Raw genomic sequence first — 18261 nt, 5'->3', positions numbered from 1 at the left:
GCTATTAAGCTCAAGAAACTTCAATAAGTGTTATACTGTTTAATGTGTGTAAGTTTATTACAATTTTTCTATAATTTCTTTTTCTCTCTCTCTTGGTCTCTCTTTGACTTTCTCTGTTGCACTCACACACACCTCTGCATGGCTCCAGGCTGTACAAATGAGCTTTGCCACTTCAGAGAGCTAAAGAAAACTATTCTGATGTCAGTGGTAATTATTCAGCAGCATGTTCCCACAGCTTGTCCACCCCTCCCTCTCTCAGTCTCTCTATCTTCACTCTCCTGTTTGTGTGTGTGGATAGAGTGTGTGTGTGTGTGTGTGTGTGTGTGTGTGTGTGTGTGTGTGTGTGTGTGTGTGTGTGTGTGTGTGTGTGTGTGTGTGTGTGTGTGTGTGTGTGTGTGTGAGAAGGAAAAAGCTTCTCACTTGATCTGATCCAGACTTCACACTTTGTCACTCAGTATTTCAGTCTTATAACTTTGGTGTGGTAAGTGTAATCCCCTGTAGGCAAGACAAGACATGAACTAAATGATTTCACATTTGAATTATTTGTCTTAGTGAGGTGCAGAGAACTTGCTTCTATATAAAGTCGAATCACTTTTAGTGTCGAAGATGTAATTTGAAAAGCAAAGAAATGTAATGAAAGTGTTTGAGTGAACAAGTATTGACAAAGTTTTATCATTCAAATTTTGCATTTACTTTTATAGATCATAAATGATTTACCTCATATACTGTTTACTGTTTAAGAGCAGTGCAACCCCTGCGGTGGTTTCATCTGCGCTTGTCATGTTACACCTCAGTGCAGTGCTTTCCATACTGTTGATCGCAATATTTGACTACAGAGATGAGAACACACTTTTGGTTTTAAAGACGATATGCTACACCGGTTGAAACTGTATTTATTTGTTAGCTTGTAATTTTTTCATGCATACTCAATCATCCAGGTAAGAAAATCCCAAAAAGTGAACAGAATCAACTTTTTGAAATGTAAACAAAGTGGGTTTTTGTGGGTTTTTCTGCACTTTCTTGCCCAGTCACGGAGTTCCACAGGGTTTGGTGCTGGGACCAATATGTTTCATGTTTTTATACTTCCTTTATGCAGTATTAGTAGAAAACCCTGCATACATTTTAATTGTTATGCAAATGACACTCAGTTCTACAAAATTTATGTGAAGTCAGATGACACAAGTTAATCAATACTACAGGCATGTTACAAAGGTGTTAAGCCTGGATGATCTGTAACTTGTTACTTCTAGATTCAGAAAAAACATATTGTACTCGGCCCCTAAAGCTTTCTCTTGGCCTCCAGTAACACTATGAGGAATATTGGAGTCATTTTCAAGCAAGCTATGTCATTGAATGAACACATTAAACAAATATGTAGTACTGCTTTCCTTTATCTGCACAATATGTCTAAAATTGGAAAAAAAAAATCATATCTCAGAGTGATGCAGAAAAATTAGTTCATGCAACTCATTCTAGGCTCAACTATTATATTTCCTTATTATGGAGCTGCTCTAAAAGCTCCCTAAAAGGCATTCAGCTAATCCAAACTGCTGAAGTAAAACTAGAACTGAAGATCAGATATCTTACTTATTCATTTCTCTTTATTGGCTCTGTCTTAAATACAGAATTTAATTTAAACTCCTCCTTCTCACATACAGTCATGAATGATTATGCCTTATCATATCTTGGACCTTTTAGTAGGATATCAAACCAACAGAGCATTTCACTGTCAGGCTGGAGAGGCTTCAGCTTTCTGGCCGCTCCCCTGTGGAACCAACCAGTTTGCATTTAGGAGACAGATAGCCTCCCTATTAGTTACACATAAACTCCCCTTTCTCCCCCCTTTTTAAAGCATATAGTTTAAAGTATTTAGTTTATAGTTGGATCAAGTGACCCTGAACCACCCCTAAAGGCTCAGGATGCTGGGGGTCTCCCCATGATATACTGAACGTTTCTTCACTTCCTTGCGTTTACATGCTTTTGCTGCATATCATTAGCTTTTGTCTATGGCTGTATTTGTCCCCCTGCATCCTCCAGCCAATCATACAGTCATACAGATGGCTGCTCCTCCCTCTGCCCTGAACCACCCTGAAGGTTTCTTCCAATTAAAAAGGGAGTTCTTCCTTCCACTGTTTCGTCATGTGATAAAGATGAGATATGCTTTTATTGTAACATAATGTTTAATAGGTAAATTGCAAGTGACCACCCTGATGGGTTTACTGTTTGATAGCCAAAGCTTCTTCCTCAGACTTCTGATAATTACAGAGCACCATCCTTAATATGCATAATTCATATACGACAGCACAAGTGACATATCTCACTTGTTGCAAATTGCCATCACTTGAATAGCGAGAGAGCAAAAAAACCCAACCAAACAAATAAATTTAAAATATACATAAACCTATAAAACATGGACACAATAGACAATGTTTTTAAAATTGATATCCTTACTTTATGTCCTTACTATTTGAGGTCTATATATTATTATAGGGAATGAGAAAGTATCAGCAATGTCAACATTAGAGAAAAGAATTAGGGTACTAAGCCACAAATCCATGTCCCTTTTTTTTAAGGCCTTTAGGTACTAAGGTATCGAGGGTTTAAGGCAGATACATTTTACATCTTCACTTTTTTGATTTGAAAAACGAATCGAATCTGTTTTCATGTATACGACATCTTTTTTGATTCACAGCCACCATTTTAGCAATGCTATTGCCTAGCTTGACAAATCAAGTCGAAAAAGTCAGAAAATAATGGTGTGAGTCATTTGTTCTATACTGTAGTTCACTGCATAGCATGTGGAGCAGGTTGATGAATAATCAACAAAGCTGAACGCAAAGATTTCTTCCAACAACCTGCAGAGCTGAATTTCATTCAGTAAACAGTGGACTTGACATTAAATTGATCTGCCTTTAGATGGGGCTATAGTCCACCGCTGCCTTTTATATAGCTTGATGGCTCCACTATGCATTCCTTTGCTGAGTGTGAAGGTCTGTGGACCACAGCTGCCACAGATAGGGATCTGCAGGATGAGGAAGGGACGCTCAAGAGGTCACTTGCACACAAATACTCACACAACCATGCAAACACACACGAATGCAATCGTGCTTCCATCAGTTTAGACGGCATTAAACTGACTTATGTGCATTTCCTCAGGACATACCCAAACCACAACCTGCCTTACACTAATGATATATGTTATAAAGGGATATTAGCCCCTTCAGTGTGACTGTATAGATGGTTTTATGCCCCCAAAACATGAGTAATTCAAGTATGCACACACTCACATGCACGTACATCTATTCACAACTGCTTCTTTTGTAGAGGTTAAAGAGGATGAGACTGAGGAACTGTTGCACATGCACATACAAACACACACCCACAGGAACTCCTGTGGCATTTTGGCGGAAGAGAGCTGAATGGGGGGCTTATGAGGGAGCGAGAAACAGGTGAGGACTGGTGACCGAGTCCACTCATGTATTCTTCAACATACACATACATGCAGGCATCCCACACGTGAAGTCGGCTGTTGCCTTTGGAAAGGGGCCTCCTTCAACTGCTCTATGTATGTTTAAGTGATGTCAGCACAACTACGGAAAGATTCCTTTCCTGTCGTACACACAAACACAGACTCAGACACACAAATTTTCACACCAGCACACACTATCTTGCTTTGCCATTTGACTGCTCTTTTAAAAATACACACACATGCACGCTAGTGCCCTAACTGTTAGTTTCTTCCCTTTTTACTCTCCATGAACACACATGCAGACACAAACTTGGCAGGATGTGAAGGCAGAAAAAGGGGCCGAAAGACAACACTGAGATTAGGAGGCTTTTGTCACGGCTCTGTGGCAGACTTTAAAGACCTTGGCTCCCTTCCCCTCGGCCAGATTTCTTTCTTTTCTCACCCTGCCTGTCCAGATCCCTCTCTTTTCACAGGGGAAGGTAAACATTCAGTACAGAGAGACAGAGAAAAGGGAGGAATAGAGGAAGGGAGGGATGGGTGGAAGAAGGATTGAAGCCGCCTGTTGCCCTCTTATTGTGTTTTTGTTTTCTTAGTTTTATTGGTGGCTTTGTGGCTGTGTGGAGGATGATTAGGGAGGGAGAGGTATGCAAACAGAACAGCGCTTCAATGCTAGCCAGGTGTCTGCGTTGTTTCCATCTGTGTGTGTGTGCAATGACTGCATATATCTGTGCTTTTGTGTTTGTGCATGTGTGTGCAAACTCCTATAAGACGCTGTGTACACATGTTGCATATGAACTTTACCATTACTCTCGTCCAGGTGAGTGTGCAGATGTGTAGGTATTTTTTTCAGGTTTTTATGAGGACATTTTGTCTATGTGTTTTTCCCCCCAGGTGTGTGTGTGTAAGTATGTGAGAGACAGCGATAGCCCTTCATGGTCACTGACTCCATTCACCTGAGCACTCCTTTCACACTAAAAAGGCAGCTGACGGTAAAAAGCTCTTTGGACAGCTTCTCTTCATCACCAACCACAGCTGTTGTTGACTCAAATACCCAGGAATCTCCTCCCTGGGTTAACACCCTTTTAACCATCCAACCACATACCAGAAACCTCCACCAGAATACAAAGGATCCAACTAAACCACAAGGTAAGAAGGTTCAAACATGCAGAGGTTTATGTCAAGATGTAGACATTGGCTTCAGCCATGACTGTGGCTTACTTACTCAGATATTAAAGTGTGCTCATAGTGATCATGAGGTCCATTAGAAAACTGGACTTGGAAAAACCAGAATAAACACAAGCTATTTACATGGTTGTGTTACTATTCCCTTCCTTCCTCCATTCAGTGAGTAATGTTACCTGAAGAATCAAGAAAAACATTTAAATTGAACTTTTTCTCTCATTTTTTCTTTTTATGTAAAGCACTTCTAATAAAATCTTCACCAGTTTAGCTCTACTAGTGAAAGCAAAAGGCCTACCATGTTCAAATACTTTCTTCATAATATTAAACACATCATAATAGGATTTACAGCTTGTGAGTCATGTATGTAAAAAGCATTAAGACTGAACTCGTTCGTGACCTCTGAAATGGAAAAATATCCCTGTGTGAAGCCACATAGAGCAAGGTCCATAAGTTTTTGAGCAAAAACAATTTTGAGTCTTCAGATAGCCGAGACAGTCAAGATGTTACTGAAGTGGGGATTTTCATCATTAATCCAAGTGCTTTAAGTGTAGCAATTGCAGTCAGTTTTACATATAATCCTCTGTTTTCAAAAGTAATTGAACAGATGACTGACGTTCATTGCAAGGTGAGGCCTGTTACTTTGTTATTTCCAAGTGTTGAAATTGCATATTTGTAGCTGTTCACTGGAAATCTCAATATGAGGTCAGGCCACCATTAGGCCGAAAAATCTAAACGATCATATCAGTGGGAGAGAAAAACTTCTGGAGTGGCCAAATATACAATCTGGTAAATTCTTAACAAGAACTAATGCAGTGTAGCTTAATAACACCAAGAGAATTAAAGTGGGTGATTGCAAAATGATTTCAAAGGTTAAGAAAAACACCTTCACGACATCTAAAAATCTAGAGATGGCTTCACGAATGTAAAAACAGAGGGTTACCGCAAGATCCACTGGTTACACTCAAGGACAAGAAGCCCAGATTAGACTTTACCAGAGCACATCTGAGAGGGAATGTGCAGTTCATAAAAAGAAAGTAAAAATTCTCAAGGCAAAAAAATGCGATCTTTGTCCATTTCCAAGGCAGTCAAGTGATCCCGACTCAATAGAGCACTTTTTCACTTACTGAAAACAGTCAATGCAATACTTTTTAACCCTTGAGTTGAAAGGTCTGCTGAAAGTCTGCACTTCAATCGCATCTTCATTACTGACTTAGAATCCACCGCTGTGGTGAACAGAGGCACAAATACAACCTGTAGGGCTACTCTGCACATACACACACATAAATAGGGTAAAGTAGGCCAACCATCGAAAAACTTGCACTGAATATTTTTTAAAGATAGTCTTAAGTCTTAAAAATCTTTTGTGAACGAGCAGTGAAATGCTCACGAAGTGACAAACCAGAGCGAGGGCAGATGGGATATGTGTGATAGATGGGACAGGTTGTATCTGGCCTCCGTGACATTTTCATCTTCCTTCCTGTTGCGCATTTCTTTCCTCTCACACTTCCACACTCTTCACTGATCTCATCTCCTCTCATCAGAGAACACCAGTGAGCTCAGCACATCTATCAGCAACTCCGCTCTGTGTCATCCTTCTCCTCCTCATTTCGCTTTATCTTTTCTCCCTTGTCTGTCCTCCCAGGTTCTTCTCCCCAGCTCTTCAAGTCAATCAAACTACAAAAACTAAAAAAAAAGAGAAGCCCACACAGACAAAAGCAGGAAAATGTTAATCTCCCAGATAAGAAACATACTCTTTAAATGTTGTTAATTCTCTTATCTCACAATATGTACATGCATTTTTCACAGCTATCATGGATCTGTCAGGGATCCAGGATTTGGACTTCCCTGGTTGAGGTCATATAGACATGGGTAACTGCTGATTATTGCAAATATTAACAACAGCAAATTCCTGTGAGGTATTTTCATTCCCTGCACTGTTTTTTTTTTCTTAACCCTTCTCGCCTGTTTCCATCCTATCATGCCGAACACCCCGCTCACTCTTTAATGAATCCAAGAAGTTAGGAAACAGTGTGTACACATCATCTAATCAGTTCTGGGTCAAGACGAGGAGTTCAAAATATTTTCTTTCTCTTTTATTTTAATGTCCATTCACTTGTAACTCTCTCCAAGAGAATATATTTAAATGTTTTTTGTTTGATAAGTAATTTGTAGATAAATTCATGACCTGAACTTAAATTAATTAATTAATCAAACGAAGTCAGCTCTCTGTATGGAATTACTATTAACTAAACTAAAAGTAAACTGATTTACTTTATAACATTAAAAATGGCTTATATGGCTGCATGTAATATGGAAATGATTTGGGTTTGGACCCACAGAAGATGAACCCCTGAATCTGCAGGTCATCATTCTCACCACTAAAGTTAAGGTTTGAGACTTCTCTGAATGCACCAAATCATATATTTCACATATTTTTGAGATTTGGCTGCGAGTGCAAAAGCTTCACCTCTCATTGTTTCAACCTTTTGCTTGTGAGGAACAAGAAAGCTGGCTTAAAGGCTGGGCGATGTTAATGCGCATCTGTGACTAGTGCTCAACAGAATTTTAAAAATGTTGCTTGCAGATACTAAAAAGTGTAAGCAGCAAGCTCTTTCAGAACTACACTGGACTCTCATAAACTAAGCGATGGAGCTGAACTGACTTTGTTCTCACATCCTGCCCTGTAGCCATTTCCACTCTTTAGCAATGCCCCATCCTTTCAGCAGTGTTTTCTGTCATCATCTTCCTCTTCGGGTGAATCAGAGAGCAGAGAGACACTGCGCCTTCACACCCTCCATCTGCACGCAATACTTGTCTGTCTGTCATCCCTCCAGACAGACACGCTGACAGATGAAACGCTGGCTGCAGCTCGCACAGCCAAAGAGCTTTGACTATTTAGAGAAGGACATTCACTTAAAGACAGTCCCATGGTGCTGGAAGGTATTGTGCTGGACTAAATTGGAATCCCCGCCTGCATCTGTGTGACAGAAAATGGATGCAGCAGCACAGCCAGTGAATGCCTTTCAGTGCAGAAGTGAATCTTTAAGAACAAAAAGGCAAATCAGCCAGATTTAACTTTTTTTTAATGGCACCAATAACACGATTACAATAGGAGGAAAACATTTTAAAACTAAATGACAATAGACTGTACAACATTGTCAATATAAAGATTATCAATAAAATTTTGTATATTTTGTCAGCATGTATAAATACAGTATCTTACAAGGACATCAAAGTGGTATTTGCTACATAGCTTACATTATGACTAGAACACAGAATCAATTCATGCAGTATAATGCCCAATTATACGAAAATAAAAATAATAATAAAAAAAATGTCAAAAATAAAATAAATTAGAAGCACACTTTCTTTTTCTATCTTTAGCATTTACAACGTTTCGTGGGCCAATGTGCTGCAAGAGCTTCTGTATGGTCCAAACCACTAAATCAACTAACATTGTCTATTATTTCAACACTAATGTCATTCCATGTACATACTAGTGGTGAGTGCACATATACACAGTCGGTCTGTTGGCAGTTGATTAGCTTTGATGCATATAACAAGTAACAGTGACAGAATGAAAGGTAACTGTTCCAATACAAGAAGAAAAAGAGTAACGTTCACACATTTCAGGGTGAGCGTAACAGGAAAAAATGGAAGATTTCTCACGAGCAGGGAAGTGAGATCTTTCAAACGATGTTTTCTGTCAAAGAGGCATTTAAATGAACTCCCTTTTGCAATGTACAAAAAGTCTTTAAGTCTGTAAATAAGAGAGTGACCTTACTGCAAGAATGATGCAGGGTGTGGTGTTGCATGCTTGAGATATGCAGGCAGTCTGATGTATATAATGTAAAAGTACAATTACTCTGTAGATAACAGTATCAAATGTACTGAACTTCTTTTCTGCAGGTGACTTAAAATGAAAAAAGCAAGCAACCGGAGGCTTAACCAGCAGTTGGTTCTACATGCGTTCACTCAAAGCACCGCAGGCAACTAGTTCTTGGTGACACAGCCAGGCATACCAGTGAGTAATATAAAAATATACACAGGAGTAAAGTATCTCTATAAAAATATATTTGTACATTGTCATTCTTGAGATTAAAGATTTATGTGCAAAAATAAATTGAAGAACAAGCATTAAAGTTACCAGATGATTCCGATATATCATTTCCTTGTAAAGTTCTCGCTGTTGTATTTTGTTGAGCCCTAAGGAAGGATTGCAGAGAGAAATGTTGCTTTTATGCAGACTGGCGTGGCAAGCATAGAGTCTGATTCATATTCCACATGAAATTTCTACCCTTCTTTTTTTTATGTTTACGCTCTTCTGGACAGAGTCCCCCCACTGTTTCAACCCGACACATGGCTGAACGTGCCTCTCAGCGAGCACCATAATGTAAAACACCTGAAACCTAAATCTTATCTTAGCGTATCGGTTTACACAGTTTTATGAAGTGGTCAGATTCACGAGCAGACGCAGAGATGGATACCTGAGGAAAAAAGCAAAAGAGAGTCTGCTGAAACTTGCTGTGCGTTAATGTTTGCTGCAGCTGCTTTTCTTTGATGTTCTGTTCAGGGTAAATGTTTTTATTTCTGGTGGGTGCAGGTGAACATCCCTACACCTACCAGGAGCACTGAGGTATAAGAAGACATGCAGATAAATGTCATCCTTTGACTTGTGTGTGTGATTGCTGAGACTGCTTTAGTGAAGGCGGTTGAACCCTTTGCCAGGTGTTTTCAGTTAATCTACCCAATTAGGCCCCTGCCCAGGATAATTCAAAGATAAGTAATATAAGAACATAGCTAAGCCTACAAAGCGTGTTTTAATAGGAATGAAAAAGGTCTGACTCATTCAAACTTAAAAGTGGAAGAAAGGTTACAACTCAAACTCAGACTATTTCCTTTTCACGTTGATTGGGGGAGGCTTTATCAACCCCCCAAAAAGCACCTGTGTAGATGCACTATGCGGGTACAGTATGGCAACCTTTGCAAAATCAGAAAAAAATGAAATGAAATGAGGCAAAAAGGTGACGATGCAAAGCAGTAAAGGGATTTTCAGTGACAGAAGAGATCAGGAAGAGATCGAATGATTACTGCAATCGGTTTTCTGACCTTTCACCGCCTTGAATCAAATCTAAAGTCTAATGAACAAGACTTGCAAAGCATCCAGATAGCAGCTGGTGATTCAGCAGAGCGGCTGTCAGCCTGGAAGAAGAAAACAAAAGCAGCCCTAATCCATGCTGGGGTTGAGGATATAGTCGAGTTTGCCTTGATTTGTGTTTTTCATGGCTCAGTTGGGCTGACGCCTGAGATATGCTCTGAAATTAAGCTATTACATTACACACGAGCTACACTGCTCTTTATAGATTAACAGGAAATAGCCTGCCGAATACCACATAATCATTTATATACACGAGTAGCTATATTAGAAATCCTGTAGTAAAGAGAAAGTTTTTGTAATGTGACTGAGGAGGCTGTGTGGTTATGATAACGACATATAATGTTGTTTTAAGTTACCTTTAAACTGCTCACTTAATTGTGTCTTCAAATAGGACCTTTGAGCAAAAAAAGGAAAAAAAGTGACATCATAAAAAGTTTGAATAAAACAGATTTAGGGTTTTTCTTCCCCTCACAGAATGAACTGAATGCCAGGTTGATTAAAAATAAAAACCATATTTCTTTACATTCTTCATTGTTCTTTTCTTAAGTCTGTTCATGCACAAAATGTGGCTGCAGCAGAGTTGTATAATTCCAGGCTTTTGTACAGTCTTTGCATGTGCTTTCCTTGTCCTTTGCTCTGTACACCAGCAGTTAGTGTGGATTTTGATGGCTGGATTTAAGAGCCGAACGTGAAACACCAAAGCTTCCTACTAACCTCACTGCTAACACTGGTAATGAATGTGCTGATGCTGATGCACTTTCCCATCCACATGTGAATGTGTGTGTGTATGTATGTCTGTGTAGATCTTTGGGTAGATTTTGGGAGCCAATCCGCTGCCTCCCTGAGCCAGGAGGAGCTGCTGGTGGGCAACGTAGTCCTCGTACGAAAGACAGTCTTTATCCCCGCTGGCTGGCGGAGGAGAGACCGTTGGGCAGGTTCGGTCACGACTGGCCACGGGCAGACGCTGAGCAGAAGGGAGAGCAGAAGACGATGAAGAAGAGGAGCAGGTGCGTTTTAACTGGCAGAACCAGAGAAGGGCAGCGCCTAAGATGAAGGCGACGCATGCTGGTACTCCGATAATCACAGGCCAGGGGAGACTTGGAGATAACGGTAAAGGAACTGAGTTGGGGGGAGGCTTCCGATCTGCAGCGGAGAGAAAATAAGAGCATTAATGACAAGTGGAAATAAGACATGCTACATGAGTCATGGTGACTAACTTTACAATACTTTTTTGCTGTAAGCTAGCATGTTGTTAAATAAAGGTGGTATTCGAGACAGAGGTTTGTAAGAAAGGAGGTTAGCTAAGCAGATTGTAGCTAGGGATTCATCTGAAATGTGGATGTCAGTTTGAAGCTGAATCAAAAGCTTGAATAATTTTGATTTATGAGGCCAGTTTATTCAATTCAATTCAAACATCAATTGGCTCAATAGCAAAGGGCAGACTGAAAGTATTTCACTTCTGGTACAGCAACAGTAAACAGTAGCCAAGTGAGCTGAAAACACTGTGAAGCTCAAACAATGAGGCTTAACATTTGCCGGGAAGCTTTTTAGTGCATGTACGATAAGATAACGAGTTGTGGTCAAGTGTGTGGTAAGAACTGATGCGAAGAGCAGAGAAAGCAGAAACGAATCGCACTGGGCTGAAATGCAATGAGTGAGGTAAATCGCATAAATCGTCTGTTTTATTTATATTTTAATCTTATTAGTCTTGGTCTCGGGCGCCACGGTGCTCCAGCGGTTAGTACGGTCGCCTCATAGCAGGAAGGTCCTGGGTTTTAATCCAGTCTGGGGTCTTTCTGTGTTTGAGTTTTGAATTTGCGTGTTCTCTCCGGGTACTTCTGCTTCCTCCCACAGTCTTAAGACATGCATGGGCTTAAGTTATTTGGTGATTCTAAACTGGTTTTAAGAGTGAGTGGTTGTGACAGACTGAAGATCTGTCCAGGGTGTACCCTGCTCCTTTCTGGGATAGGCTCCAGCCCCCTACCCTTTATGGTCTGCTCCACATAAAGAATGGTTAGCAGTAAGGAGTATAAATGAATAATTAACACTTGTATGGATCGGTTCTTGGTATCCACAGTTACAGTTATCTGTGCCTCTATTGGAAGAAAGAAAGAGCATACATCTGGAATAAGAGCCACAGATTTCTGCTCACATAAGAACTTTTAGGTGAAGTTCTTGTGGCTTTGTAAACTATAAGATCTAATAATTCTGTCTCTGCAGGCAGCACGTTTCTTCCTCTGACCTGGAAGCACAGTGAGGTAGGCACTCCTGAAGCTGTAGCCCATAGTGTTGGCTCCCATGCAGATATACATGCCGGCATCTTCCTCCTTGGCTCTGGTTATCAGAAGCTTGTTGAGGTATGATCCATCAGGGCGTGACCAAACGTCTCCTGGAGGCAGGACCACAAAGTGATAGTCTCCAACCTTGGAAAAAACATCAATACACACCTCAAAGTTAAAAAAGAATTCAGTCTAATGAATAATGCTGCTAATTTGCTTCAGAAAAGGTTTTTTTGTACCTCTATGGTGGAGTTAAATTTGTTTTCATCACCAGGTTCGACTCTTTTAAGCCACTGGATAACTGGCTTGACGTCACTGCGGACTTTACACTGAAAAGACGTGGTTCCCCCATAATCCACGGTGGTGTTGACAGGGTGAGTACCTGTCAGGATGGGTTTAGAGTTGGTACGTTCTGAAGAAAGAGACAAAATAGACAAACGTGCAGAAACATAAACAGAAACTATTTTTAATGTTGTATTCTTCAAACTACAAAAATGTGAAAAATGAAATGGTTTGATTATTTTATTTTCTAATTGTCTGCTTTATTAAGAATTAAACGAGGAGGTATACACTTGTAATCAATTTATTTGGAGTAAATTACACCAGAGAGAGTAATAATTTAGGTAAAGAGGATTATTTGCTGTATTCACCTTCCGCTGCATCATCCCTGTCTGCTAAAGACATGCAAACAGATCATTTATCTGTAGCTCTTGTTTCTTCTTTATCAATTCACACAGCTGATAAAAAGAGGCCTTGCAGAGATACTTAATCATCTCCTTTCCGTTATCTGTTAATCTGAGAGCAACAGAAGCCTGAGTGAGAAAGGCTTTTTGGTTGGTGGATTACAGGATTAATTAATGAAAGAAAACCAGCTTTCAAACTTAGCTTAATTTCTAGGTGGTGGTGATGATATGGAAACCTTTTCTTTGTATCTGATAAAGAGTTCAAAGAATACATTTCCCCCCTTGTAAACAGCAGTGCTAGCTTAATTTTCATGGTGCTGGTATAGACTTTAAAAATGTTAATGTAACAGAAACAAGCCCTGAGAAAGCTGAGGTTAATTCCATTTAAATACAGAGGGGTTGTCATACAGCTGAAAATTCACCTCCGAGCACAATTTATGCTCCTGCTATAGCGTCTTGCATCTCCACTCACAGGTTATACATGATTTTTAAAAGCTTTATTGGGTTTCTGACCCTGTGTCTCTTTTTTTCTAGTTCTCTTTCTAACAGCTGGGAATGACGGACAGTTGGATGAATCTCAGCCGATAGAGAAAACGTCACATCTGACACAAGCAAGCAGTGGCTTGATTTACTTTCTTTTTATTTTATGTGCGCTTGTGTGTGTGAGACTACAGCTGTGGTTTAATATAGAACAGATGTGTGAAGTGGAGTGAGAGTGTAGAGAGCTAGTTTGAGCTTCTCAACAGAGCTATAACATTTGGTTACACGCAGTTGAGTGGACACACGCACAAAACCGACACCATCTCTCCACCAAACAGGTCAACACTAAGTCGATCGATCTTCCAACACAACCTAATACGGCACAAAACACCCACAAGTCGCCATAACACACATTCGACCCTCAACAGTAACAAGACTCTTTTTAAAAAGCGGATCACACTGCAGCCTGAAAAGCCCGCTGAACATTTCTAACCTGTTGGACCGATGTTTACAGACAACACTAGTGGGGGTAGGGCTGCCACAAACTATTATTTTGATAATCGACTAGTCACCGATTATTTTTGCGATTAGTCACTAATCAGATCATCATCCATTGGACATAAAACTACAGCTTATTGCACCAGCATTCATCTGCTCTTATATAACTATCATTAGCTTACAGCTGTAAGTGTTTAAGGTCTGTGCTAACTAAAAATAAAGAAAAGATGATAGTTTATTACATTTTAATGAAATTTGCAGATTGTTTCGGTGAAGTTTAATAAACTCCTTGCTATCTAAAATATAACAGGACACCGGAATATATTCTCCAGCATCTCACACTTCTGATAATCAGTTGTCTGCTTGATGTTTATTCAGCTGTGCAAAAACTATAACTTTAATCTCAGCCAAACCGATTTACTCAGGAACAAATAAAATACTAAAAAAAGCCAAACAATAACATTTTTAAGTTATCTAACTCCAGTAGCGACAGACGGCGGTGGGTTTGAAAACGATTTGCCGGGAGTCCGGTGTTCTCACGGCTCTACTGAGCTAGCTATCGAGCTAGTGGGTAACAGACGTCTCCGAAAACGTCGGAGCGCTTTTGAAAATATGTGGTGTCCTGATAAACTGAGCCGATATTTGAGGTTTACACAGCTACATTCTCGCCTGAAAATATGTTAAACGTTTATTTTGTGACCCAAAAAGAATAATAAGAGTAATATTAAAACTAACTAGCTGCCGCCATTGTTGGAAACTGAGCTGGGCTGCGCTATGAATTCTGGGACAGCTTCTTCTTCTCCTTCGGGGTTAAACGGCAGCTGACATCCTTGTACATGCAGTGCTGCCATCTTCTGTTTCAGTCCGTTATTACACTCTTAAACCCTACTACTCATTCCTGCATCTTTTGTGATCTTACAAAGCTTCAAACGAGGCGTCGACTTTTAAATCAGTCGTCGACGATTTTGATAGTCGACGTAATCGTGACTAGTCGACTAATCGTGGCAGCCCTAAGTGGGGGATCAATAAAAGCTGCTGAAAGAAGACTTATAAATAACCTTCTATTCTTAGTGATAAGCCAGAACCTTCTCAATTATGAGCACTTTTTATCCTGTAAAATATAAATGTTTGTCAGCACAAGTTAACAGTCATCAATTACAGCATAATTGTAAGCGAAATCTGCTAATGACTACCATCTTAATGTCATTCTCTCTTTCAATAAAGCCTGTATGTGAGCATGAGCGGTTGCTTCCTGGCAGCAGACTCTTTGACAACAAATCATTTAAATGGCTGAAAAGTTAATTATAGTGATTTTGATCACATGCTCTTAGACATCCTGCATAATCACTGTACCGTGAGTAAGACTGGAAACAAAACCCATTTCAAACCCTGCTATTTTGTCACGCCGGCCCTTCAGTAAAACGATGATGTGTACAGCATAATGTGTATTATTGTTTCAGTGAGAGACATTCCTACTGGTCTATAATATAACAGCAGGAATGCTAAAATACTTGCACGCCACATTCCCCCAAAATTTGCTTTTTGATGTGGCACAGCATGAGATGACCACATATAGCCATATATAACGCATACACTGAACATTTCACGAGCATGCTTCTGAATGGGAGGCGGAGCCTTAATCGCTTTACCTGTAGAAGCACCTCCCAGAAGGAGACACCTTGTTTCTAGCTTTCTAACTAGGTTTAAAGGTTTCTTTTTAAATAAAACTCCCAGTTAGGGCTGGCTCCGGTCACTCTGAGCCCCCCTTTAGTTGTGCTGTTTCACATTCATTCAGGGTGATGGGGTGTCTGTTGCTCCTAATAGCATTATCTCTATTTCTGATGAAGCCTTTGAAATTTCCAGAAAAAGCTTGAGTGTGGCCCTCAGGTTACCATTGTTTAGCATTACATACTAACTGGCAGTAAGGACTTGTGATGAGTTATTTACTAGCCCTGTTTATACTGTAATAGTATTCTGACCTTTGAGGAAGGTCTCTGCTATTTTAAGAAGGATGATAGTACATTTTGAAAATACTCCCTGACGTCAGGCTTCAGCTAATGGCTACCAAAGTTGAAAATGTGGTTCAGCATCACCTGATAACCTGAGCTAATCTATACTCTATACGAGACCAAGCATTGGTGACTTACGTATGACTTCCACTTTGTAGGTGGCGTTGATCTCTCCCGCTCTGTTGGAGACGTGGCAGGTGTACTTCCCGCTGTGCTCCGGCGTCAGATTCTTCAGACTCAGAGTCCATCTCTTCTTCTTCCCTTCCCCTCTTGCTCCATCTTCCTCGTCTACCAGTGGCCTGTTGTCCTTCAACCAGACAATGTCAGGGCGAGGATTACCGCTTGCCGTGCACTTCAGCCGCACAGAGCTGCCTACTGGGCGCGCGATGACGCGTTTCCTCATCTTTGCTGGCTGAGTGAAACGTGGACGAACTGCAAGAGTAAAGAGAAGGAAAAAAAATGCTCATTAATTAGAGAAAGAAAATAAAGCTTGATTTGAAACCACTCAAAAACATACAGAAACAAACACTTCATTTCTCTCTCTTAGTCAGCTGCAGGTGGGAAAAACGGTCTGATGCAAATTAAATTGTTAGTCGTAAATAGTTTACAGAGTCAATTTACAGATCTTGTTGCTTCGACCAGTAAAACATTCCTGAACTCATAACAATTTCAGTTATGCTACCTGACAGTTTGTGTTACATGTTTGTGTTACAGTTACATGTTTATTATTTATTATTCCCCCCCCCCCCCACATTCTTTGACGAATAACTGCAAAATGCCATCTCTGGATAATTAATCCCTCCACGGGGCTGTTAAAAACCTTTTATTATTACAAATGTTTGGGATTACAGATTCATTTTATGTCCCTCCAACTGCCAGAGCTTGTTCATAATCATAAATTATGCACCATGAAATCACCTGCTTTGCTGTTAACAAAATTTAACTGAGCGAGGACTGAGACTTGGTGAGTGATGTACAGTTTTTGCAGTGCGAGGAGCGTAAAGCAGACTGAAGTCATTTCTGCGGGCAGTGCCAGGAATTCCATGTTGTGCTGTAACAACATATGGCAACGTGCCTCTTGGTATATACAGTGTAATTTGCTGTAATAAACCCTAATTGTTTTGTTTAAGAAAAAAACTTGAATCGCTTCCTCTTCTCCCTGACACAGAAGACTTACATCACTGAAAACACACACATTTTCCACTGATCCACATTGGTACCCCTCTCCTGCTCATAAAAAGGCCATGCATTGGACTTGAAATCAAGCGTCCATGGGAACTGCTTTCTAAAAACCAGAAAGCAGCTATAAAAGAGCGAAGCATCACTTTAAATACTCGGTTGTTATTGCACAAGTCATAAAAAGCTAGACAGTGACCTAGCATCACACCGAACAGCCATTCATTCCATGCATAAAGCTATTCAAACATCCACATCCTTCTACCGAATGCAAGAATTAACTCCATTTAGTACCACAAATATTTCATTGCTGAACAATACCTCAGTCTAGTCTATTCATACATACACATCGTATTTAAAAAGCATAACAATCAGTGAAAACAGATCAAAGAGGTAAAGAAAAACCTAAGCAGTAGACAGGAGAGGAAATCACTCACAGGAGCGCTTGATTTTACAGCCCTCATATTTTAGCCACAGCAGATAGCCATCAACCGGGAAGGTAAATCACCCTGAAACTAGTGCAGTTTCATCTCTTTCTTTAGACACAGTTATTATTCTAGCTCTGGATAAACAAACAGGGAGAAGAGTTATGTGACGGGTTTGTGCGCTCAAATTAGGAGATTTCAGTACAGCTGCATTACTCAGTGGAAACACAGCTCTCTGCCGACAGGCCTGAAGCTGGGCAGGATAACAAAACAAACATACCGGAAAGGCTTTTAAGTCTCACCTCTGTGCACCCTGAGTCTGAGAAAAGCTACCGGACCACAGCTGAGCTGTGACGAGACAGAGTCAACATATCTAACAAAGAGCGAGGAAAGAAAGTAGCCTGGATGAGACAATGATTCATAGTTTAATGTACAGCTTTGATGGGTACACAAATTCAACCGGTGCATGTGTTTAGACTGAAAATAACTGGTAAGTCTGGGAAAGAGCCAAAACAAAGTTTAGTTGAACTAGACTGGACAAAGATGAGACTGGAAAATGAATAGAATACGGCGAGGTGTAATGGAAATAAACTGATTTATACTGTCTAAGATGAACCAAATCAAACACAAGTTAAGAGGAAAACAGATGAAAGGCAAAAAAGTGAAGTTCATATTAAGGTTAGCAGCTTCAGAAGACTGATCGATTGCCAAGAACAGACAAATAAAACTTGAAGTGATAGTTAGAAAAAACAACGATAAAGAGACCGAGTTAAAACAATAAAAAGCAAAGGTAAAAGAGAGGGCACGTGAACAAGCCGAAGAAAAAAACACAGAGGCGAGAGAAGCAAGGGCGAACAAAAAAAGCCACGATCGAGAGAGGGGAGAAGGTGAGAGCCAGAGTG

General features: G+C 40.1%; 1 protein-coding gene across 3 annotated transcripts in view; it reads right to left on the bottom strand.

The window, feature by feature from the left end:
* Positions 1 to 7723: 7723 nt before the first annotated feature.
* Positions 7724 to 18261, bottom strand: part of fgfrl1a (fibroblast growth factor receptor like 1a) — a 67989-nt gene continuing 57451 nt past the window's right edge. For 2 of the 3 annotated variants that reach the window (XM_080900360.1, XM_080900362.1), the window contains 4 exons: positions 15897 to 16190; positions 12328 to 12500; positions 12052 to 12232; positions 7724 to 10952 (listed from right to left, as the gene is read on the bottom strand). In XM_080900360.1, coding sequence (XP_080756486.1) covers positions 10531 to 10952; positions 12052 to 12232; positions 12328 to 12500; positions 15897 to 16190 — 1070 coding nt within the window. In that variant the 3' untranslated portion in view covers positions 7724 to 10530. The remainder of the gene's footprint in view (positions 10953 to 12051; positions 12233 to 12327; positions 12501 to 15896; positions 16191 to 18261) is intronic. The other variant, XM_080900361.1, reaches the window with a different exon arrangement.

This window comes from Rhamphochromis sp. 'chilingali' (assembly GCF_963969265.1).
Source record: "Rhamphochromis sp. 'chilingali' genome assembly, chromosome: 13".
NCBI classification, from domain to species: Eukaryota; Metazoa; Chordata; class Actinopteri; order Cichliformes; family Cichlidae; genus Rhamphochromis; species Rhamphochromis sp. 'chilingali'.
Note: the sequence above shows the minus strand (reverse complement) of the source record. Positions and strands in the feature narration are given on the sequence as shown.